Source organism: Silene latifolia, chromosome 9, assembly GCF_048544455.1.
Source record: "Silene latifolia isolate original U9 population chromosome 9, ASM4854445v1, whole genome shotgun sequence".
Lineage (NCBI taxonomy): Eukaryota > Viridiplantae > Streptophyta > Magnoliopsida > Caryophyllales > Caryophyllaceae > Silene > Silene latifolia.
The window spans coordinates 91,693,150-91,720,041 of NC_133534.1; the positions used below are offsets into that span (position 1 = coordinate 91,693,150).

At 37.0% G+C, this 26,892-nt stretch overlaps 1 protein-coding gene across 1 annotated transcript; it reads right to left on the minus strand.

The window, feature by feature from the left end:
- Positions 1 to 1,682: 1,682 nt before the first annotated feature.
- Positions 1,683 to 2,707, minus strand: LOC141601336 (uncharacterized). The gene is made up of 2 exons (XM_074421609.1): positions 2,601 to 2,707; positions 1,683 to 2,502 (listed from the first exon to the last, which is right to left on the minus strand). Exons 1-2 carry the CDS (start codon positions 2,705 to 2,707, stop codon positions 1,683 to 1,685), a joined length of 927 nt encoding a protein of 308 aa, XP_074277710.1.
- Positions 2,708 to 26,892: the final 24,185 nt, after the last annotated feature.

Consider the following 26,892-nt stretch of genomic DNA (forward strand, 5'->3'; position numbering starts at 1 on the left):
GTGATTTTTATGATAAAAATGTCATTTTTGGACGAAAAATAGCTAAACTTCGAATTTTTCAGTGGTTTTTGGATATGTTTTCACATATATTATCTACTGATGGCCTGTAGATGTTCATGATAAAATGAGTTGTTTTGCTCGAAATATGGATTTTTCAAGTTAAAATCGTATTTAAATGGGTAAATAGGTTAATATGAGTTATATTTCGAATCTGGTCATGGAAATTTAGTATGTTGTCACATGCAATTTTACAAGATGTGTGTAAAATATTTGGCTATAATGAAGTTTTTATGCATGATTTATGAATTTTTGATGAAAAATCACATAAATAGTGACTATAATTAGTAATAATGCTAAAACATACTTCATGATTAAAGAAAAAACATCACATGTTGAATTTTATCATATATTTTAAATCTAAAAGTGAAAAGTTGATGAATATAATTTTTCTCATATTTTTATGGTCATAATTGTTAAAATGGATAAACCGCAACATTGTTTTTCACGATAATTTTTCGAAATTTTTAACCTAAGTTTTGAACATTATGAGTGTCATGGTATTTTTCCAGAATGTTCATGAGTTTAAATTTCAAATTTTGAATTTATTTGAAATTTTTATAATATAATTTGAAGTTTATAGCATAATTTTGTATTTTAGGTCCATTTATGAACAATATTAAGAAATCAAGGTTAATTATTGTCAAAATATTAGTGGAGACTAAGTTTGAGTCCTAAGATGGTTAGGGTAATTAACTTGTACATAAATATGAATTTATGTAATTATTGTGATTTTAAACGGTTAAATCACGCAAATCCGTAAAAACCGATTAATATATGATATTGGCTCTTAAAAGGCGATTTAGCATAAAATTTAGCATGTTCATACATATTATAATGCTGCATTTTATTTATGATTGTCATATCTTAATTTTATGTAATTTTTGAATTATGTAATTTTACATAGTATGGCCTTAGTTTTAATTGGTATTACCCGAAATGTATGGGAATATCGATTCGGTTATAATTATTGTGATCTCGTATCACCGTTTTGTAATTTAATAGATTTATTTTTATTTTAATTACAAATGTATAATAGGAAATTATGTAATTCATTTTGTAATTTATTTATTCCGGAGTTCCTTGAAGACGGTGCCATTCGAGAAGGCGATCCATCAAAGAAAGTATTGCCTTGAAATGCGTGCCAAGACCGAAGCTCAAGGGTCCAAATGAGTTGGTTTCCGAATTTGTAATAGTTTATTAGATTTACTATTTTTGGAAGGCCATACTAGGATTTTATTTTTATGCTTTGCATTTTATTTATATGTTGCATGCATCGCTAAATCGCCATAACTAAACATGCATTTTAATCGAGTTTATCGACCGTGTCAATTACAGTTATCGTAGTTCACTGCTTTAGTTCACTTAAAACGTGATAGATAATAAATTGACATGACCTATCGCTAAAATAAACAATTGAGACTTAGCCTTACCAAAAAGTAGAAACCATGAAAACCTATTTCATGAGCGAGTGCACTCGGCCCTACCGGGGTACAAACCTTGTTTTTTTTTGGTGAAAATGTGAATATAATATATAAAATCAAGGAATATACAAAAGGTACACAACTGATCACAACTGATCACGGTTCAAGCCCCGTCAAAGACACAAACAAACATATAACATACTAAGCCTGTTGTCCCTGAATCAAAGCAAGCCAATCTATGTTCACATTGGCTCCTCCTAGCTTAGCTGTTACTCTTCTGCTAACTTCTTCCCCAATTCTCCTGGCTACCACTTCAGGATGCACCAAACAAGAGTTTAATCTTGCATTGTTTCTTTGGAACCAAATATGGTAATGATAAGCAGTAAGACAAGCAACTCTTGCCTTCCAAAGGACTGATTTCTGATACACCATAGCTAGCTGTAACGTATCAGGGACAGGTCCTCCAAACCATTGGCTTAGCTGAGCTTTAATTCTGCAACTGTAAACACACTCAGAGAACACATGATGTACAGTCTCAGTTTGAGACTCACACATCACACATAAATCATCAGCACAGCAACCATACTTGAACAATTTTTCCTTGACATTCATCCCATTATGCATCATCAACCAAGTAACAATGGAATGCTTAGGGACATTCCAATTGTTCCAAACCACAGGTGACCAGTCTGCTGCATTCTGTTCAGAGCACAACCAGTCGTATCCACTTCGAATAGTATATCCCTTAGGGTGGTGATCCCAGCTACCATTCACAAACCCTTCCTTTAGCTTCTCTTTCACTTTGCAGATGCTCTTCCAAACCCAAGTACTGTCAGCAGGAGGGGAGTAGTCCTGCCAGTTCTGATCTTTAATGTAAATAGCATTGATCCATTTGATCCACAGTCTATCAGCCTTTGTGTGTATCCATTTGACAAGTTTCCCAACAGTGGCAATGTTCCAAATGTCTGCTTTTTTATCCCTAATCCACCTTCCTTTTTTGAAGTAGTCACTGTGTCCCAAGCTACCAAAGGAACCCTATGGAAATCAGGGCTTCCATCCCATAGGAAATTCCTACATATAGCTTCAATACGTTTAATGACACTTTGAGGAATTACAAACATTTGAGCCCAGTAGTTATACAATGTATTGAGAACAGAATTGATTAAAGTGATCCTGCCAGCATAAGATAGCTTCTTTGCTCCCAATCCTCTTATCCTAGAGACCATTTTTTCAGTAAGAGAGGTGCAATCCTAAGGTGATCCTGCCAGCATAAGATAGCTTCTTTGCTCCCAATCCTCTTATCCTAGAGACCATTTTTTCAGTAAGAGAGGTGCAATCCTTCTTGGATATCTTAGGGGAAGTGGGTACAAACCTTGTTACGTAGGGGAAGTGGGTGATAAATGTCTATCCACCGAATTCATGTTGATAAGGGATGAATCGGCCCTACCGTGCCCAAGTTGATGTGGATTTGGATCATGGACACATTTATTCGAAATTTGGGTTGAACTCAACAAAAGTATTCTCGACCATTGCCGGATGTGTTTTGGGCTAAAGATAAATATTAATGTAATTTTATCAACCAAGAGTTCTAAAAGTAGAATCGATTAAAGCGTTAATCCACCTAGTTATATTGATAAGGGATGAGTCGGCCCTACCGTGCCCAAGTTAATATGAATTTAGATCTTGGAATCATTTATCAAGCTGGGTAGAGGTCACTAGATAAATGCAATAAAACTTGTTTAAATTAAAATTTACGAGTATTATTATTATTTTGAAAACGAAAAGTGTTTTATTCCTTCTATTTTTGTTTTGTAGACCACTTTTATTTCTCATAGCAAATGGCCTCACCAAACACCAACGCCGCACCTCTCACTAATGTTTCATGGCTCCGATCCTTCATGGATCGTTGTAAACTTGAAAAGAATGGGTCAAGTTTCTCTGATTGGGATGCCCAACTCAAATTAGCCGCCCGAGGTGACGACAAGCTTCGTTACCTCACCGAGGCCTCTCCACCCGAACCTAATGCTAGGTCGAGTGCCGCCACTAGGGAAGCATATGAGGCTTACCACAAAGAGTCCGCCGCTATGAAAAATGTGTTGATTTTTGCTATGGAGGCGGATCTCCAAAGGAGAGCCTTTAAAATGGGCACCTCTAATGAAATCTATTCCAAACTTGTGACTATGTTCTCACAAACACCGAGGATCGTCCAATATGAGGCGGCCTCGGCATTCTTTGATCTCGATTTCAAGGAGGGCCAAAAGGTTAGCCCTCACGTGCTCAAATTGTTGGAGCTAGTCGAGACATTGAAAATTCAAAAGGTTGAAATCCCCAAGGAGCTCATTGTTGATAGGATTCTTCACTCCTTATCCAAAGTCAAAGCATATGTACAATTCCGGGTGAATTTCAATATGCAAGACAAGGACGTGTCTCTTGAAGAGTTGTACAAGTTACTTGTGCAAGCCGAAAGAGACATGGGGCTAAATGTTAACCCACCTAAGGATGTGCTTAATATAAGCACTAAGAGCAAGGGGAAGTTCAAGAAGAATGGGAAAAAGGGTAAGAGGCAAGCTCCCATGTTCACCAAGGCTAAGACTTTTGAAGCTAGCACTTCCAAAACCAAGAAGGGTCCTCTTGATAAATGTCATTATTGTAATGGTGTTGGACATTGGAAGAGGAATTGTTCCAAGTATCTTGGTGACATAAAAGCTGGAAAGATCACTCCAGTAGGTAAATGACTATCCTTTATTTTATGTTTCTAATTCAACTATGGTATTTTGATACAAAGTTGTGATAATGTATCCCCTTTTTATTGTAAATAGGGCCTCCTCCAATCAAAGACAAGGGAAAAGAGAAGCAAGCTTGAGAAATCATGAAGGAGCTAGGAGTAGCTACCGATGAAGCTTGGCTTTTATTGTCTTTATTTTAATGTTATGAATTTTAGAACTATTTTGATTTCCGTGTTCGACGTGGAAATGGTTGATCCTTTCTAAACAATGGTTGTATTTTTGATTATGGTGGCTTGTCTTGCAACCCAAGTCACCCCTTTCATCGTATTCGTTTGTTCTAAAAATTCGTCTTTATATGCTTGCACATAGAAACATATGATCATATACTTAAAGTGATCCAATAGACAATTATAATGATGGGATTCATTATATGTCCACAAGCTTGAGGCTTGTGTATGATCAATTATAAAGTAATGTTAAGTTGATGAACTCTCCTAAAGGAATGTCGATTACCAAGTACACTCATCAAATCTAAAATTTGTTAGTCAATCTATGAGATAATCCTCCTTCTAATTCAAAATCATCATTTGTGTCTCATATGCTATCTTTGAATATCTAGTGTATTTATTCTAAAGATAGAGTGGGAGAAAAATGAAGACACAAAGAATAATTTGTATGCTTGAGTAAATGAGATCTACGAAAGGAAGAATGATTTGTATACCAAATTAGATAGTATACATGAATAGATGAGATCTATGGTCTCGAATAGATGAGATCTACATGACAAAAGAGACCAAGTGAAGTAATCAAAAGAATATGTTCTTAAGATAACTACACGAGGAGACCAAAAGAAAGTTTTGATTGAAAATGAGTAAAGAAAAATCTCAACAAGAGATTTGGCTAGTTTATGACCTACATATAAATAGAGTTTCAATATTGATATTTACTTAAGAGTCTAAATGAAACAAAGTTGCATCCTTGAAAATAAATGAGATTTATGATTAAAAGTTGCAAAGAAAGATATGCCGATGTCTACAAGAGCTAAGTTAATTGTTAACCACGCTAGTGTCATTACTTAATCTCATTATGAAAATGAAATGGTTAAACCTCCTTCCGAAAAGGGTATTTTGAGAAGGACGTATATTAAATGGAATTTCACATTTAAATAATGACATTGCTACGCATCATTATAAAAATGAATGAGTTAGCGATTAAAATCTTTTTCCATAAGTTTAAGATTGAAACCTTTTCAAAATCGGTATTTTGAAAAGATATGTTGGGAACATATATGGTTTTATCTTAATAACTTGGCAAAGCAAAATGTATTTCAATTCTTGAAATGTTTCAATTGAGTAGTCAATTACAAAACATGTGGGATTAAGTGGGAGTTTGAAATTATCATGTTAAGATATGAAATTTAGTAGGAGCTATCATCTTGAAAAATTTATAACTCATTACTCATTGAGAATGACGAGCTAGTAATATCTTTCACAAAGAAGTATTCGAGTTTTCAATTCTGGATGAAAATGAACTAAGATGAATCCAATCACATCATGGTAGTTAGATAGGCATTAAGATGTAGGTTATTCATATCGATGAAAATGGAATTACCATAAGCAGTCATGGTCTGAACCTAAGAATGGTTGATCACATGATTAAAGATTACTAATGTTTCCGCCATTAGAATAATCATGCACATGTCCTATAATGAATCATATGCTTAAGAGCATGATGAGTCATTGGTAAGCCATAGAAGAATTGTCATGAATTCTCGAGAAGAACTAATGAGCTATTCTAGTGTTTAACAGAAAACTATGTTATGTGACAAGAAGTTGCACATATTGAAGTTCGAAAATGCGTAAGGATTTATGAAAATCCTAAGCTATTTAAGCTAAAAGGAGAAATAAGAAGTTTGAAAAGATGCTTGGTTATAGTAAGTAGTTACTCAAAACTAGTATTTTCAAAATTTGCTAGGACTTATGAGAAGTGCTAGGCTAATCATCTTGACAATTGTTGCAAGATCCTACAAAACATATACCTAGTACATTATTAGTTGAAAGAACACTTGACTAGTGCAAGTTATGTCGTCCACCATAATTCGTTTGTTATGTGATAAACAACAAGAAAGTTCTCTCAAAGTAAAGAACCTGTACCTAGTTTGGGAAACTAGATATGTACTTGGTAAGATTCATGCTATGTGAGACAAACATCAAAATAGAGGAAAATGCAATTCAAGAGTTTGAACACATGGACACATGGTGTGTTAAAGTCATGTTGCAAACGACTAGTGTTTACACACTTACAATATACATCACAAGGTGGTAATATGGTATTGACTACCCGAATGTGATGTCGACATTTGTCGTTTGAGTTACTATTAACTCACCTTATACTTTGTTACATCCAAACGGGTTGTAGAGACAATTGAACCCCGTTAAAGTGAACACGGATTAGCATTGTATTCGCCCATAGTCACTTACATGAGGTGACGTCTCGAAGTGACTAGAGTGTGATGCGATTGATGGCAAGTTCAAGTGCCATAGAATCATATGAGAATGACTATTCGATCACATAGGCAGACTGTTAGGAACACTTTGTCGGGCTAATGACCGCTTTTAGAGTTCTGGCAAATTTATATAGCCTGGTCGTGGCGAGAGCTACTATAGTATTCTAATGAGTCGACTCTTTTGACTAAAGTCTGTTCGCCTAAGGTGGCACAGTTTCAGATTAACTTTGATTTATGTTACTACGACCTTCGTAAATGGGGTCAAATGGGCATATTTTGGGTTATGATGGCTGTGGCTAGTCAAAGGGAATAAGTGCGATAGAAATTGTCCACCCCTTGTCAGGGTTATAACAATATCTCAGGGCCACTCGAGGAGTAATGAACTGGAAATGCGTGGCCACACTCGGAAGGTATCTATGGTAGATAACTCCGGTCAATCAGTTATTCTCCAGATCGAGGAAACCACTATCGATATGATCACTTGTAAGTACGACCTGAAAGACACCTTGCATTGAGTGGGAGATAGTAATAGGACAAGAGAATTGGTGACGCACACTTGTCGAGGACAAGTGGGAGATTGTTGAAATAAGTGTCCTCCGACAATAATGCGATCACAACTGTCGATCATGATGATCACATGTTTAAATCTCATTTTAAGAATATATGTGGGATGTAATATTTTACAGTCAACTGGTCCACACATATCGGTAATAATTGGCTGAATAGAGTTTGACATTACTGTCGTGCGACGGTGGTGATCAGTTGATCGCCTTAGGTCATACCTATAGGGAAATGCCCTTGATCGATTATTTAATTAATCGTATACCGATACGAGTTAATTAAATTGCTTAAAATTGACGGATGATTTGTGAGTGAGATTAACGTGTTATTATAATTCGATTAAATTAGATATGGTCTAAGTAATTGAATTGTTTTATTACTTAGATAAAATTATTGTTTACGAAACAATTTGAAATTGAAATTGAATGAATAATTTATTATAAATACAAGACGTTGTAATTTATAATTTGATAAACCGTTTTGGTACAAGTAATTACGAATTACTAGTTGATATTGTATATGACATATTTTATGAGCATGTTAATTTTTAATATGTTAAAAATACATTACAATTTCACATGTCAAGTAGCATGTCACATATGTCACAATTGACAAATGACAAAATAAAATGGACCATCCATTTTATGTTAAAAGTGCCGAAATAGTGGAGGGAGTATAATGTTTAAATTGTGTTAATTGTTTAAGTGGAAAACAAAATGATTGCACACCTATTTGTAGCCATGCAAGTCTATTTTATTTGGGAAGAAAATGAGCCCATGCATTGGCTCTCCTCTAGCCTCCCCACCGGTTTTCAAAGGGGATTATATAGGGTTTTTTCCTCTAATTATTCATTCACAATATTACAACATTTTTCTAGTGTAAGAAATAATTTTATTCTCTCTAACCTTGTGAAAACTTAGAGAAATAAAAATCTCCCAAATTCTTCCTCTCTTGACCGAAAAATACAAGAGAACAAAATTAATATTTTGTGTCATTTTTATGTAAAACTTATATTATTTCTAGTACAAAATAATATTAGTTATTAGGAGATTTTCTTGGGTATTCACTTTTGGGAGAGGTTCTATTTTGGACCTTTTGTTCATCCATTATTAGAAAAGTTCAAGAACTAACAAGAAGGAGATCTTGTTGGTGCCCTAATATCCGAAACCTCAATGTAAGATTGATGATTTCTTCTTTTGTCTTGTTTTAGTTTGCATGCATAAGATCTAATATTTATTTTATGACTAAATAAATTATTACATATATGAATATGTTAAATTAATGAGATTAATATATCTAACAAATCCTTCAAGGATAGAAGGTGAACTTTCATGGCATTGATGATGGGGTGTCTTAGGAGTTGGGATAGTGGGTGCCAAATTTTCATAAGTGGGCTCCCTCTTAGCCTTGTCTTTGAGCTTGTCCACTAAGTAATTCTTGTATGACGACTTGACTTTCGTGAGAAGGTCCATAATGTCATCTGCAACTATCATAGGCTCCATATTGGGTTCGAAAATGTTCTCATGAAGGCATTCCTCCTCTTCATCGAAGCAAACTTCAAACTTCTCAAGGATGGGTTCCTCAAGCAAGTTGATCGCACAACTCCATTTATCATTTGAGCCTATCTTTCCCTCATCATCTTCTTCCATAGATGCGTTATCATCGCTTTCTCCATATGAATAATAAATAGGGGCTTTGCTTTTCTTCAATAACTCTTCCTCCACCATCTCAATGTGCACATCAAAAGTCATACCCTCATACTCACAAAGGCTAAGAGTATTTTGTTTACTCAACCTCATGTCTTCTTCATCAAATACCACACTTTCATACTCAGAATAGCTCAAAGAGATTGGTTCATCCCACTTCACATCTTCTTCATCAAAGGTCATTACCTCAAATTCACATTCATGGTCAATGCTCAAGGATTGGTGGGGAGTGGTTGGTTGGGTTGTAGTTTGGGTTGCCTTCATTTGGGCAATTCGAATTGCAACCTCCTCACCATGGGGAACAATGCTTTGGAGAACATTGTTCCTATTTTGGCTCTCTTCTAGAATTTGTGTGAAGAAATTTTGTTGGTCTCCCATCATTTGGAGAACCATATTTTGAATGTCAAGGTTGGGCTCATCTTTTTGTTGTGGGTGGGTTTGAAAGTGGTTATATTGTGTAATTTGGAATTGGTTGAAAAATGAGTTTTGGGTGGGTGGTTGTTGTCGATATTGGCTGTGGTGATTTTCGTGGGGAAAGTGGGGGTAGTAGTTAGGATTTTCATTGTATAATTTCTAAGGTAGGTTTATGTTGACTTGCTCCTCAAACTCCCCATACCCATAGTCATACTCAAAAGATCCACCACATACTTCATATGTCAAGTATTGAGCCATCATCATAACTAAGATAAGGAAACAACTACAAGCACGGAAACTACAATAAAACTATAAGAACGACCTTGAGGAACAAGTTCCTCAAGGTTAAAGAAAAATTAAAATAGACAAACAAACAAGAACTTAATTACAAAACACCCTCACCGGCAACGGCGCCATTTTTGATGTAAAGCGAGTCGTTGTTCACTCCATCAAACACATTTATATTTCTCAAAAAACAACTAGATAGTGGTTAAGTCGAGGTCGATCCACGGGACGGTGTGCTTTAGGTTCTAAGTCGATCTATTTTAATTTATGCTAGTGTCACAATTGATTTGGGTTGGAGTTGGTGAGTCTAAACTAATAGAAGCAATAAAGTAAAACAAGCAATAATTTAAGAGATGTAAAAAATTAATAAAGATACTAGGATGTCATGGGATCATAAGGGAATCATGGTAAGATAGCATAAATGAGTTATGTGGATGGTGATACGTGCATTTTATATAGACTTATTGTACCATATTTGCACGCATCTCTATGCATTTTGTGTAGTGTTTAGCTACAAATGTCCCCCGAATTGTCTACTTTGGTTTCTCTTGTATTTTTTACAGGTATGAAGTGGAGAGGAGCATAATCAAGCCTAAAACATGTCCCTATGCATGCATTTACGATATGAGTTGAGTCGGAGCTTGGAGACTACTATTTTGAGATGCGCATAGAAGTAAGGAAGCTTAGCGGACAAAGGAAGAGCTTCATATCACTAATTCCTACTTTGAAGAGTCATATCTCTATTTATACAACTGATTTTCAAGTGATTACAATTGAAGATGAAATCTTGTCCTCTTAGCTTTCCAACGCCACCGAAAACGCTCTGTTTGCCCAAGTAACGAAGAAATGGCGGCCGTTTACTGTTCAGTGCGCGAAGCAGGAATTGTGCGCTGGAAAGTACTCGATCAAGTACTATCTTGTTCGATCGAGTACCTAAACCCCTCGATCGAATGGTGCCTTTTTGATAGTGTTCGATCGAGTACCTAAAGTCCTCAATCGAGAGGTTTTTTCTAGGAGTTACTAGATCGAGGAGTCCTAAAGTCCTCGATCCAGCACTTTTCTAAGTGACGCTTGATTTTAATATCTTAGGTTTAATAAAATATCTCTCCTATAAATAGGAGAGAAGTAATTAGGTTTAGGGGGATATCTTATCATAATTTAATCAGTTTTCTGCTGCTTTTCATATTTTTTGACTGCTCTCCTTTTCCGGATCTTAACTGGTAATTCTCTCTTTACTCTCTTTAATTTACAATGGTTATTATTTCTTCATCTTTCGTTCTTGTTATGTTTATGCATAGCTAATCCCTTAATGCTAGGATTAGGGGAGTCATGGTAGTATAGCAATAATGCGATAGTTGGTTAGGAGATTTAATGTGAGAATTGTTTCATTAGTAATATAATTATAATCGTTTGGTTGAATGCATACAACTGAATTAGTTAATCTGGTTAAGTATAGACCTGGATCGGAAGATTGGAATGAATAGACCTGTTATGAGCAATAGACTACACTAGTGAGGGTGGAAGTGAAGTTAGTTGTATTTCAGGGCGGATAGCGGACCGGAAGGACCTTTCCTTTACCCTTCTCACATTAGATCGACTGACCTACCTTTAGCAGAGTTGTGCATCTATCATGATAACCCGACATCCTGGCATCTCTCTCTCTCTTTATTTTCTCTCTACCCTTGCTTTTATTAGTTTAGTTCAAATACACAAACCTCCATCTTGTGACCTTAGACAGACTGACTTAATGAGTAGATAGTGACGCCTCCCTGTGGATACGATACCCGACTTAACTCTGCTGCATTAGTAGAGCCAGTTGGTTTTATTTTCGATAGGGTTGCAACAGCCGTGTCAAATTTTGGCGCCGTTGCTAGGGATGCAACTATTTTGGTGCTACTTATGCTCTTGTGTAGCACATGCGCAGATTTATGATCTCATGCTGAGAGCTTTGAGTTGCTTTGATTGTGACCAACTGGAGCAGTTGGATGAAGAAAAGAAGGTCGAGCTGGGACCTGACTGAAACCAACGCTGACCGGGAGGCAACCTGGAGTTTAAGCTTCTTAGTTGAGTTTTAAACATTTCAGTTTTGTTGTGTGTAATAATTGGTTTTCAAACCATATACTATGAACAATTTAGGCTTGGTTTTTGGTTGTATTTGTGGTTGCTATTTGCGTCTTTGCAGGTGTTTCATTGCCTCACATATCCAAAATGTTTTGCCTTTTATTAACCGTTACCTCACTTTACCATACTTTTGTAAGCCCTCGGCCCTGTCGGGACCTTGATTGGTTGGAATGTATATGTATGGTAGCTAGAATTGTCTATCATATTAGCTGCATGCATGTTTATGTGGGTCGTAGTTTAGGTGAGTGACTATTTTTCTTCTTCTCTTACATATATTTGCTTACCCTTTGCTTCATGAGAGAAGAGTGACCCGTGAGAGTCCATTTTTAAAGGTCTTGCAAGGTCGACGGTTCAGCTTTATTATAAACATCTTACAACTCATTTGCATTTGACAGTTTTTGCTATAAGAGTTAGTTTGCTGCGTTAAATTGGTTTAAGTGGACAATTTGTAGCTAGCTCCGAGTTTTATTTTCTGTTCCATTAGTTTTGCATAAAGTTTGCTTGGGGACAAGCAAAGGTTTAGTTTGGGGAAGTCTGATGCGTGCATTTTATATAGACTTATTGTACCATATTTGCACGCATCTTTATGCATTTTATGTAGTGTTTAGCTACAAATGTCCCCCAAATTGTCTACTTTGGTTTCTCTTGTATTATTTGCAGGTACAAAATGGAGAGGAGCATAATCAAGCCTAAAACATATCCCTATGCATGCATTTAGGAGATGAGTTGAGTCGGAGCTTGGAGACTACTATTTTGAGATGCGCATAGAAGTAAGGAAGCTTAGCGGACAAAGGAAGAGCTTCATATCACTAGCGCCTACTTTGAAGAACCATATCTCGTGTTATACAACTGATTTTCAAGTGATTCCAATTGGAGATGAAATCTTGTCCTCTTAGATTTCCAACGCCACCAGAAACGCTCTGTTTGCCCAAGTAACGAAGAAATGGCGGCCATTTGAAGTTCAGTGCGCAAAGCAGCAATTGTGCGCTGGAAAGTACTCGATCGAGTACTATCTTGTTCGATCGAGTACTTAAACCCCTCGATCTAATGGTGCCTTTTTGATAGTGTTCGATCGAGTACCTAAAGTCCTCGATCGAGTGGTTTTTTGCTAGGAGTTAATCGATCGAGGAGTTCAAAAGTCCTCGATCGAGCACTTTTCTATGTGAAGCGTGATTTTAATATCTTAGGTTTAATATAATATCTCTCCTATAAATAGGAGAGACGTAATTAAGTTTAGGGGGGATATCTTATCATCTTCTAATCCGTTTTCTGCTGCTTTTCATATTGTTCGACTGCTCTCCTTTTCCGGATCTTAACTGGTAATTCTCTCTCTACTCTCTTTAATTTGCAATGGTTATTATTTCTTCATCTTTTGTTCTTTTTATATTTATGCTTAGCTGATCCCTTAATGCTAGGATTAGGGGAGTCATGGTAGTATAGCAATAATGCAATAGTTGGTTAGGAGATTTAATGTGATAATTGTTTCATTAGCAATATAATTATAATCGTTTGGTTGAATGCATGCAACTGAATTAGTTAATCTGGTTAAGTTCAGACATGGATCAGAAGATTGGAATGAATAGACCTGTTATGAGCAATAGACTACACTAGTGAGGGTGGAAGCTAAACTAGTTATATTTCAGGGCGGATAGCGGACCAGAAGGACCTTTTCTTTACCCTTCTCACATTAGACGACTGACCTACCTTTAGCTGACTTGTGCATCTATCATAATAACCCAACATACTGGCATCTCTCTCTCTTTTTTTTCTCTCTACCCTTGCTTTTATTATATTAGTTCAAATACTCAAACCCCCATCTTGTGACCTTAGACAGACTGACTTAACGAGTTGATAATGACCGCCTCCCTGTGGATACGATACCCGACTTACCTCTGCTGCATTAGTAGAGCCAGTTGGTTTTATTTTTGATAGGTTTGCGACAGCCGTGTCAGATGCAAGCAATTATTATTGTTGGAATTAAGTTAGTTTATCTCATATAATTCATAAGAAGATTTGGGTCCCGGAGCCGAGTCGTTTGTGACTTTACAACACCTACAAGTCGACTTAATTCTTCCTATTAATTTACATGCATGATAAACCAATTCATAGGGAAACTTATGTCTTGGAGCCGAGTCGGTTAGGACTTTACAACACCTACAAGTCGACTTGGGTTTTCCCTATTCAACAATATGCAAGGTCTAAGAAGGCTTGACTTTGTTTATATCTTACAAGCCTTGTTGAAAAGATAAGAGAAACATGCAGGGTTGTCAATCTAGCATTTCATCAAACATGATATATGCATAAGTTTAAGAACAATAAGCAAGCATTCATATGAACTCATTAAGCATAAATCTATCGCATGATTGACTCCCCTAATCTCCCACTAATCCTAGTTAAGTAACTACTCACTCATTATCATGGAAGACATGTTATCAATGGTATCAATCATCTTAACAAGCATAAACATGATTAAAGAGTGAGGAAATATGCAATAAAGAGTAAAGAGTAAAGATATTATACCAATATTAAGATGGACAAATGGAAATGAACGAATAATAGAAGAGAACTTGATTAATTGATGAAGAGTTGTCAAATCTCCAAATAATAACCCAATAATCTTCAATTACCCAATAAAGCTTGAACAATAATTAAGGAAAGATTAATGTGTAATATTATGGAATGATTAAATGATAATGTATTCTAATCTAATCCTAATCTAAACTAAGGGAGCTTGATTTAATTTAAGAAAACTTGGTCCTTGGCTAGGTAGTACAATGGAGTATTTATACTAAATATTAAGTACAAGAATTAGGGTTACAAAGGGCTTAAATGACGATTAAGTCCTTAAGAGAAGCTTGATGATTTGCAAATCCGGAGGGACATGCGCGGCCTGAGTAGCAACTCCCCAGGGACACACGTGTCTTGACCTTAAGAATGCTTGGGACTGTAAAGAATCCGCTCGAGCTGGGCCTCGGGACGCCCGGATCCTGGGTCTGGGACGCTCGTCCTAAGCTCGGGATGCCCGGATCCTGGGACATGGTTCTTCTCTTATTCTTGGCTACCTAACAATCCGTGGGGACTGTCTTAGAGATGCGCGGATCTTTCATCATTTCCCAATTCACTTGATATATTTGCTTAGGCTTTTAGTGTTGGTCTCCTTTTCGATGCTTGGTCGTTATGTGATATCAATTTAGCTCCGCTTCACTCCGTCAAGCCGGGTTAGTGCTCTTATCCTACAAAGGACACCAAACCTCATAGAATACGCATAGAAGGAGGCTAAAGTCAAGAAACGACCCTAATACATACAAAAAAGTATAGGAACTAGGCTAGTTAGGGGACTAAATGTGCGTAAATAGGAGTCACATCAAACATGCGAGGGGTGATGAGGTTTGGCAAGAAAAGGAAGTTGAGTCACAAGTTTATCGGCCCGTATGAGATTTTGAATCGTGTAGGTGAAGTAGCCTACCGGCTAGTGATCGAGTCCATTTGGTGTTCACAATTAAGCATATGTGGTCGTTGGTCAATGGTCGATACAAAACACAATTTATACTCCACAAACAACTCTACAATTAGTAAAGAGGCAAGTAAAGGTCGGATCCCAAGGGACGGGTATTGAAATGAGAATTCTATTGTAACTAGTAGTGTCTAAGGGGTGTCACAAATTGGGTTGATGTAGAAGGTTACTAAACTAAAATAACAATGAAAATAAACTAGCAAGATGAATAAAATAAGGGGTGTAAACAATTGATTAAAGGCACTAGGGCGTCATGGGTTCATAGGGGAATCATGGGATATGATCATACAAACATGTTCTCAAATTATAAGCAAGCGATTATTGTTGTGATGGATTGAGTTGGGTTATATCTTACAATCCTAGGAAAGTTTGGGTCCCGGAGCCGAATCGATTAGATTGTACAACACCTACAAGTCGACTTAATCTTTCCTACTCAACACATGCATGGTCTAACAAGACTCGAGTTGGGTTATGTCTTACAAGTCAAGTTGAAAGGATAGAAGATGATAGTAAATGCAAGGATTCATAGGCTTAGCATTTCATCAAATATAACATGTGCATGTATTAAGATCAAAACAAGCAAGCAAATAAGATATGAAAGCATATTAATTTAAGCATGAATCATTCCCCATGTTGGTTTCCCCCTAATCACCCATTAAACCCTAGCTAAGAGACTACTCACTCATTATCATATTGATCATGCTAGGAAGGTTGTCAATCATACTAACATAATGAAACATGATGAATAAATGAAAGTAATTAACAATAATTAAAAAGGGATTAAGAGATTATACCTACTAATGATTCCAATAATAAAGATGCAAAGAATAATAGAAGAACTTGATGATTGATGGAAGGTTGTCAATCTCCCAATAAATCCAATAATCTTCTAATTACCCAAAATAAAGGAAGAACAAGAGAGAGATTAAAGAACTAAAACTTGGATTAAAACTTGATTAATACTTGATTACAATATTGAAGAGAGATTTGATTGATATTAACTACACTAATTATTGATAAGAAGAACATGCTCCTCTAATTAGCCTAATGGGGTATTTATAGTGAAAATTAGGGAGGATGCATTAGGGTTAACTAAGGGCTAAACTAGTAATTACACTTTTTAAGTTGAGCAAGGAGAATCCGGTATTTTCTGAGAGAAGGGCTTCTCTTTTCGTAGCTTGAAGAATGAAAACGTCTTTGTCTTGAAATCCGTGCGGATTGGAGTCGGGACGGCCGGATCTGGGCTGATGAATCCGAGCGGATTCTTGAGAGGGACGCTCGGATTGTCTTTGGGGAATCCGAGCGGATTCCCAGTGGGGACGCTCGGATTGGGCCGGACGGACGGGCGGATTTGGTACAATCCGTTCGGATTGTTGGTCGCCTTCAATTCTTCTTCTTTTCTTCCCTTTTCTTCATAAATTCCTTGGGGATTTCCTCGGGGACTCAAGGATCCTTTTCTCAACATTGTTCTTCTACTACGATATGTACAAAGGCCTTCTAGTCTTGTCTCTCCTTGATGCTTGGTCATTGAATACAATCAATTTAGTCTCGTTTTGCCATGAAAATGCAAGATTCTTACTCCTTTCCTACCAAGGGATCAAAATCTCAAAGAATATGCAAAACAAAGAACTAAAGATAAGAAATGACCCAAATAGGCACTAAAAAGCATGGAAACAATGGTAATTCGGGGGCTAAATATGCGCCAATTATGGTCGCATCAAATATCCCCAAACCGAACCTTTGCTCGTCCCGAGTAAAGAGGTGACAAAGACTAGGACCAATACTAACCTAACCTAATAATAATAGCCGATATGAGACAATTAGCGGGTCTCACTCCGCCCCTTCAACTCACAACAAGACAACCATGAGGTAGGATCCCTTCTTGCAAGGCAAGGTGGGTCTTGCCAAAATGGCGACACATCCAAACATTAAAGCACATAAAATCACATAATGGATGCATCTACAAAAAGAATAGCCACTTTCCTCATCTAAGTGGCGGAAATTATCTACAAGGGAAGCAATTCAAGGGTACACAATCCTTCATAGATGCAATTTGTTCAAACTACTAAGCCTAGAAGGATACCAATAAATCACCTCCAAAAGGTGTCAAGCTAGGGTACCTTTGTCCTCAATCGTTAAATGCTATTTTCAAGAGTAGACTCCCTATGGTGTTAGAAACACTGGAGGATCGCGGAATTCCCCCTCTTGCCTAGACAAGAAGAAGGGTCGTCCCCTCTCTACCATGCACAAAAATGGATACGGTGGATAAAGGGATCGATAGATGTTGAGTTTCATTTTGGGAGTTTGCTTTCATTTTTGTTTTTCCCCCCAATTTCTTGTGGCATATAATATTTGAGAACACTTTCTTTTTGCCATTTCTTTTTGATTTTTGGCATTTCAATACTTGACAACTTTTTTGCATTTCTTTTTGAACATTTTCAAAGTCACCCCAATTAGTAACGAGGGTGCCTTGTATTTGAAGCTTTAGTAGTTCTATTTTTGCTCCTCTTTTCATTTGATGCATTTTTGCAAACTTTCTTTCACTTTTCATTTCTTTGAACTCAAATTGATTTCTTTTTGTGCCCATTCCCTTTGATGACAAAAATGTATGGTAGAACATGGATGAATGATGGATGCATGCATGGTTTCAAGGGTCACCTTGGAATAAACGGTAGCCAAGGAGTTGTCACACCACAAGGTACTCTTGACTAGGCCTTAAACCATGGGTCAAAGGATACTAGCATGACACATCCTAGGGTGTTTTACAAGTATTCTAACAAGCAAAGTCTTAAGAATAAAACGCATCTACTAGGGCCTATATACACTTGTCAAGCTTCCCAAATAGACGGTTTCGCAAAATTTTTCTAACATGCAACTACATGCCATGATGCAACTAACATATAAACATCCTAATGCAAATGATTCTACCAACTAATATGCCATATAAACTAAATGCAAGTCCTAAGTTCACATTATTTTTACCGCATCAATCAAAATAAAGCCACATAGTCATTAACATAAAGAGGAAAAAGGAGATTGGAAAGATCATACCATGCGGTCTTCAATATCCTCATGTCTCGGATGTGGCGTAGTCGATCAAAGTGAACAAGGATAAACAAACACAATATATACAAGACAATATATACAAAGGAAATGAACTTGTTTTTGGTTTTTCAATTTTTTCAATTTTTTTGTGTTTTGAAATTTTTCAATTTTTATGGGTTTTTTGAATAAAAGTTAAGTGTTAGAATTCCCATCCCCACACTAATATGGGCATTGTCCTCAATGGCCAAAATGATGGAAATTATGCAAAGATGATGCATGATTTCTATACTAAATGCAATTCTACACTAAGCTATACTACATGATGCATGGTTTTTGTTATGACGGAGAGGATAATTTAGATTACCTCCCGTTGTGTATGCATTAACTTCCCCAAACCAAATAAGACACTATTGCTAATGTCAAAGCATTGGGGTAGTTCATGCACACACTATGCTATGCATGAAACTAGATTGTCATTTTGGATTTTCAAAAATGGGAACAATAAAGAACACCTCAATGGTACCGAGGTGTGAGTCCTTTGATGTTGCTAGGACTAAACCAACAATGATCAAAATGAAATAAAATACAAAGAAACAAGATACAAAGTTCTTTTCATGAAAAATAAAGATAAAGAGGAGAGATGAGAAAACTTCACTTGAACTAAGGTGGGTGCCTCTTGCCCGCTCCACCTAGTGATGAAGTAGTCTCCTAGATATCGGCATCATCTCCTTCAATATCGGTATCCCAAATATCCCTAGAAGCATCACTTAGACTTGGATCCATGAATTCATCTTCACTCTCAAGCTTCACCGTATCACCTCCACAAGAGTCCCCACTTTCTTCTCCTTTGCGACCGTTCGCTCCTTCATTAGCCTTCTCCGAGTTAGGAAAGAGCAATTCCATTTGAGCCCATGAGGGGAAAGCTCCTTCCTCACTAATCCGTCCTTTTTGAGCCATCTCAAGGTATTGGGGGTAAAGGGCATAATAAGTGTCCACGGAGGTCTCATATTGACGGTAGTGTAAATCTTGCAAAATTCCCGTGACAAAGTCGTCACGGGGGAGGATGAAGGGATTTGGATGGTTATATGGTTGGTAGGGAAAGGGGTAAGGAGGCACTTTTATCTTCTCATTTGAGTTTGTTGTTCTTGTTGTGGTGGTGGATTTTGTGGAGGTGGAGTTTGCCTTTTTTGACTTGGGATGAGGTAGGAGGGCATTGGGGACAAGCTTCCTCTTCTTGGGGAGACCCGTGGTAGATCATGCATTGGGAGATATAGTGGATCGCTCCCTTTTGTCAACCACTTTATCCTCTTATCAACCCCCTCAAGGGTTATCCAATGGTGTTGGACGATAAGGAGATCTTCATTAATTCTCGTGTTCCCTGCAAGTGGAGTGTATTCATTGTTCTCATTGAACCTTGGGTTAAAGTGCTTTGCAAGTCTAGTTATGAGTCCTCCATTCACTATGTGCTTCATTCCATCATCATTCCCATTTCGAAACTTTGCCCATTTCTCTAGCATAACTAGGGGTGCATTGAATTGATACCCATCTCTCCCTTGAATGTTGAGGTATGATTCCATGAATACAAGGTCCAATTGGTTGACAATGGCCGGATCACGGCGGGCGAAAAGAGTACCCGAAAGAAATCTATATGTAAGCCTCAAGATCGGGTTTTGGATGTGAAAAGCAAGACACTCTTTGGTAAGAATTAAATCCCGGCCCGTCATGGCCCTCCACAATGGTGCAACATTATACTTTTTGGGCTTTGATGTTCGGGTAGGCGAAACATCAAGTCCGAACACATTGGCAAACTCGACGAGGGTCATCATTCTAGAGACATTCTCCAACCTAAACTCTATGCAAATAGTCTTGTTCAAGGTTGTGATTCTCAAAAAGCTTAAGAATTCTAGCACAAGGGACCGATATGTTGGCTCATACATGCGAAAGAGAGTTAAAAGACCAAAAACCTCAAAGAGTGCTTCTACTTGGTGAAAGATTCCAAGCTTTCTTAAGGTATCATGACAAAGAAATTTAGTGGGAAGAATATTCTTACTTAAGAGTCGATGGAAGACCAATCGCTGCACATCATCAAGGAATTCCACATTCGAGAAATCATCGAGCCTTGTGAGGTCTACAATTTCTACATGCTCTCTTCTAATGGTGTTGAGATGTGAGGTAGAGGAACTTCCCACCATCCTTGGTCTTCTTGCATTTCTAAAGGAGGATCTCCTTGGTGCCATTCTTGCTTCTTTTGTTGGGTTATTTTTATTTGAGAATTTGCTAAGGATGTCCCTTGTTGATTGAGAATTGGAAACCCTAGAAAATTGGGGATTTTTAATTTTGTGGGTGAAGAGAGTGATTTGGATATGTATGGGAGTCATAAGGAGGTGAGTTTTATAGGGTAAGTGGAAGGAGTAGTGATGTGTCATTAAATGGGTGTTGGGTGTATTTTAATTGAGAAAAGTCGGACCGAAAAACGGGCAGGGAGACGAGCGGATTCAAAGGCAAGACGCTCGGATTCTTCTCTTACGGGACGGGCGGATTCTGGGCAATACGCCCGGATTCTGCCACAGAGAAAAAATCCCAAAATTTTTGTCGCCACAAGACGGGCGTCCCGAGAATAAGACGCTCGGATTCTTTCAGTGGGACGGGCGTCTCTTTCAGAAGACGGGCGGATTCTTTGACAGAGAATTTTCTTGAATTGCTCAGGTGGAAAGGACGAGTGTCTTTCCAATAATCCGGCCGGATTCCTCGAGACGCACGGATTCTCCACAGGACGCTCGGATTCTGGCTCAGTCCAGTAATCTTCAATTTCGCAGTGCAGCTAGACGTACGGTTTCTCTCCTAGACGTCCGGATTCGGCCAAGACGGCCGGATTCCCGGAAATCCGCTCGGATTCTGGCTGCGAGCTTTGACTTTTTCTTCTTTCTTTCAATGCATCCCCACACTTAGGATTTTGCTCCTTCCTTCATTCAAAAACTTGTTAGTAACCCTCCCTCACTTACGCTCATGAAAAGAGTTTATGACACAAACGCAATAATAAATACAAGTTAGAGGGTTAGTATATTTACAAATGGTGGTTTAGGGAGGACTCCACCAAACTCTCCCTTAGATGGTCCTTTCAAGGGGGAGGAGGCCCGAGGTAGGTAGCCTCGACCTCTCCAACAAATGCTCCATCATAGTACGGCTTCAACCTTTGACCATTTACCTTGAACTTGCTTCCATCTTCGGCCTTGAGTTCGAAATCTCCATATTTCCCAACTTCGGTTATCACATAGGGACCCATCCATCTAGAGTTCAATTTTCCCGGAAAGAGTCGGTAGCGGGAGTTGAATAGAAGGACTTTGTCTCCCTTGTGCAAGGCCTTTTGTCGAATTCTCTTATCATGAAGCAATTTTGTTCTTTCTTTGTAAATCTTTGCATTCTCATAAGATTGTAGTCGGAATTCCTCCAACTCTTGGATTTGGATCATCCTCCTTTGACCGCTCAATTTGAGATCAAGATTGAGTGCTCGGATTGCCCAATAAGCTTTGTATTCCAATTCGATTGGCAAATGACATGCTTTTCCATATACAAGCTTGTAGGGGGAGGCACCAATGGGAGTCTTATAGGCCGTCCTATAAGCCCAAAGAGCATCATCAAGCTTTGTGCTCCAATCTTTCCGAGTCTTGTTCACAACTTTTTCAAGGATTTGCTTGATCTCTCTATTTGAAATTTCCACTTGACCGCTTGTTTGAGGATGATATCCCAAGCCGGTTCGATGTTGAACACCATATTTGGTTAAAAGGGATGCGAGCTTCTTCTCATGGAAATGTGTTCCTCCATCACTAATGATAGCTCTAGGAACTCCAAATCGTGGGAAAATTATCTTCTTAAAAAGCTTGGTGACCGTTTTCGCATCATCATTTGGGGTGGCAATTGCCTCCACCCATTTTGAAACATAATCTACGGCCACAAGGATGTACTTGTTCCCATTGGATGTCACAAAGGGTCCTTGGTAGTCAATTCCCCAAACATCGAAAATCTCCACCTCTAGAATGCCCCTTTGTGGCATTTCGTTTCTCCAAGATATATTTGAAGGAAATGTAGATTCATATACATATTAACATACTCATATATGTCTAAACTAATTTGTCATAAAATTAAAACGGATCTTATGCATGCAAACTAATAAATAAAATAAGGAAGAAAAATAATTTTCTCACCATAAAATCGGATTTATGGGCACAAGTGAGTTCACCTACTCACTTGTTCTTGAGCTCTCCAAATGGAAGAACAAGGACTCAAATGTAGAATCCCTCCCAAAAGCATATACCCAAGGAATACATCGTAACAACCAATATTATTTAGATCTAGCAATAATATTAGTTTTGCATTAAAATATGACACAAAAATAATTTTTGTTCTCTTGAAAATTTCGGTCAAGAGATAGTAATCTTTGTGAGTTTATTTCTCTAGATTTCATAATATTTAGAGAGCATGTGAATTTTTCTTACTCTAGAAAAATGTTAGTGTAAAGAATGAATAATAATAATCCATAGAAAAAGAGAAGCTCTTCTCTCTTTCTATTAGGGTGGCCGAAAAAAGAGGAGCATTGGGTAGTATGCCCAATGCCTTATGTTTGTGCTCTTCACAAGAGACTAGGCATGCAAGCCTACTCACAAGTGTTATGATTGTGTTTCTATTTAAAATAAACAACACAATATAAACCATGTACACACACCCACATTTTCGGTTTTGGCATAAAATGGAGAATCCATTTTATTTTGTCATTTGTCAAATTTGTCACATGTAACATGTTACATGACATGTCACAATGTAATGTATTTTTATCATATTAAAAATCAACGTATTATTAAAAATACGTCACATACAAAAATCGACTTAGTAATATCATAATTACTTGTACCAAAAATGTTTCCGAATTATAAACTACAACATTATGTATTTATAATAATTTATTCATTCCGTTTCAATTGTTTTCGTAAACAATAATTTCATCTAAGTAATAAAACAATTCGATTACTTAGACCGTGTCTTATTTAATCATATTTACAATAAGATACGTAAATTATACTCACAAAATTATCCGTCAATTTTAAGCAATTTAATCAGCTCGTATCGGTATACGATTAATTAAATAATCAATTAAGAGTATTTCCCTATAGGTATGACCTAAGGGGATCAATAGATCACCACCGTCGCACGACAATAATGTCAAACTCTAGTCACCAATCATTACCGATATGTGTGGACCAGTTGACTGTAAAATATTACATCCCACATGTATTCTTAAAATGAGATTTAATAATGATATTTAAATCATGTGATCGCACTATTGTTGAGGACACATTTCCCAACAATCTCCCACTTGTCCTCGACAAGTGTGCGTCACCAATTCTCTTGTCCTATTACTATCTCCCACTCAATGCAAGGTGTCTTTCGGTCGTACTTGCAAGTGATCATATCGAGAGTGGTTTCCTCGATCCGGAGAATAAGCGATTGACCGGATTTATCCACTCGGATACCTTCCGAGCGTGGCCACGCATTTCGATTCATTACTCCTCGAGTGGCCCCGAGATATTGTTTTAACCCTGACAAGGGGATGGACAATTCCTATCGCACTCATTCCCTTCGACTAGCCACAACCATCATAACCCAAAATATGCCCATTTGACCCCATTTACGAAGGTCGTAGTAACACAAATCAAAGTTAATCAAATCGTGCCATCTTAGGCGAATAGTCTTTAGTCAAAAGAATCGACTCATTTGAATACTATAGTAGCTCTTGCCACGACCAGGCTATATAAATTTGCCAGAACTCTATAAGCGGTCATTAGGCCCGACAAAAAGTTCCTGATCGCCTATGTGATCGACTAGTCATCTCACATGACTCTATGGCATTTGAACTTGCCATCAATCGCATCACACTCTAGTCACTTCGAGACGTCACCTCATACAAGTGACTATGGGCGAATACAATGTTAATCCGTGTTCACTTTAACGGGGTTCAATTGTCACTACAACCCGTTTGGATGTAACAAAGTATAAAAGGAGTTTTTAAAGAAAAACTCGAACGACAAATGCGATTATCACATATGAATAGTCAATGCCTGATTACTATTCCATATTCTATAATCTAATTTGATCTTGCATGTAGTTGTTCATTTCAATTCAATTGAAATGACATGACTCATCATGTTTAGCCTATGAGAAGGCTTTGGTTAGTAGGTTTTATCAACTTCTTGTACCTTACTCAACCTTACTACATACTCGTTTTCCTTTGTAATGTATACATTTGCATTACAAAACTTTCTGAGTACGTGTCGAGATCCAATCAAGACATAGGCCCTCTTAGCCTAAGAATAGCTCCCACTGTTTTCACAGTGTGCGGGACTCATCTTCTTGCACATCTCATGATTGCAAGTGTACTCAATTTCCGTTATATATATCTCTTATTGTTCTTTATTGCCTAGAACGATTCTAGAAAATCTACTTCTTAATTATCATAGCCACAATGGTATCTTAACCATCCTCATGTGTTTTGATTATGGTTTTGTCGGAAACCATGCGCAACCTCAATTGTCAATTGTCACTTGTGTAATACCCTTACACAAAATTGCATCATAAACACTTTGCTTTACTTCCTTAATACTTCTGCAAGCACTTAAGGGTAATCTTTATATACTAGGTAAAGATTACTTAAATTCGATTTTGAAAACAATTCATCATACTCAAAGTATATGAAGTGTTATACATCATTACTCATTTATTTGATCCGGCAGCGGAAGCAAATGGAATCAATCAAATATGTTCAATTTAATTGAATTAGTCATGAATCTTATCAACATAAGACTTCTTACTGACGCTAATATCATGTGGATTTATCTGCATAAATCTAGACATTAAAGATGTATTATATTACTCCAAAAGTCTTAAATCATTCTCGATGATCAATATGTCATCCACATATCGGACTAATTAAAATTTCCGTAACTCCCACTAAACTTCATGTATAAACACAACTTCTCGACTTATCTTGAAGTGTTTTATCACACGATCAAAAATGTTGATTCCAACTCATTGATGTCCTACTTAAGACCCTCTGTTAAGTTTCACATTATCTTGGGATTGCAAGAATCTTCAAAACTCAAGACATGTATTGAATACATTCCTTCTATTGAAGAAGTGGGTTTTAGATTCACTTGCTATGTATTTCATAACCTCATAATGAAACACAATCTTTAAGAAGATCCAAATAGACTTAAGCATTTCAATTAGTGCAAAACCCTTTGCAACCAATCTTGCTTTGAAATATCTCTTTATTAGTGCAAAAACTCTTTGTCACTAATCAAGCCTTTTTGTTTCGGATTTTCATGGCTCTAAGCCTTGTATTGAGTTGTGACTTTAAACCCTCTTATGTAAGTCATATGTTCATTACTTTCTAGAAGTAATCAATTTGAATCAAACGATTTCTTTGTAAGTTATAAGCTCTTTACTTTCTTAAAAGTAGCATGAATCCATCATTTTTAACAAGTGATGAATTTTAACCTCCTAGGTTTTGAAGAAACAATGTCTTACACAATACGTCTCACGTAGCCAAGAAAGACCAGTTTCTTGCGACAACGTTTTACACAAAACATCTCACGTAGCCAAGAAAGACCAGTTTCTTGCGACATAACATCTTGTGGCTCTTTGAATAATTTCTCCCACTCTGTCTTCAAAAATAAACTTGTATTTTAGAAAGACAGCTTCATGAGCCGCAAACCCGTCGTACTCGTGATAATTGAAAAGGGAAAAATGAGCATTTGTTTCTTGTGAAAACTTACAAACATGGTACCCTTACCATTTCATATCTCATATGATTCGTATTAGTGGAAAAATAATTTAGACAAAAATGATAAAAACCCCAAAAGGATCAAGTAACTCAAAGTAACTTGATTGAAATCCAAACCATATCGAATAGCGTTTGATTTCTTATCCATCCACACATTATTTCATAATGCGTGCTAAGAGAGATTAACTTGTGATACTATATCACATTTCCTTTGGCTTATATCAAAGTCTTCACTTTGATAATCCCATCACGACTAAATCGTGATTCCTTGAACTCTTGAACTTCTTCAAAGATTTCTTTATTTACCTTATTAAGTGAACATATTAGTGTCAACTTAAATCGTTGGTAAAAGATAATGATCAACCTATTTTGGATCGATGATATACAACCTCGATCACCTTTTCAACCAAAAGGCACGAGACATCTTGCTTTGAATACAAGATACGCATATACCATTAACAATCTAATGGTTTCAAGAGTACTCGATAACTCCTTGCGTTCATCATTCCAAAATTTAAGGTTTGATCTTGGGTTACCAATTTGAGTCTTGCATCATCTTTATGATATATCATTCTAGTTTGGTTTAGAATATAATCACCTTGATGATGGGCTAGCCATTCATCACATCATGGTGTATAGGGTCACAAAAGTGAAACCTCTTTTGTATCTTTAACAAATTGTATTCTTATTTAGAGTTTA

Bases quoted from the DNA above. Each gene is read 5' to 3' on its own strand.
- LOC141601336 (XM_074421609.1), bottom strand. From the start codon at position 2,707: ATGGTCTCTAGGATAAGAGGATTGGGAGCAAAGAAGCTATCTTATGCT. The intron at 2,503-2,600 runs GTTTGTAATTCC...TTCCTTTGGTAG, and splicing joins TATAACTACTGGGCTCAAAT to CTTGGGACACAGTGACTACT.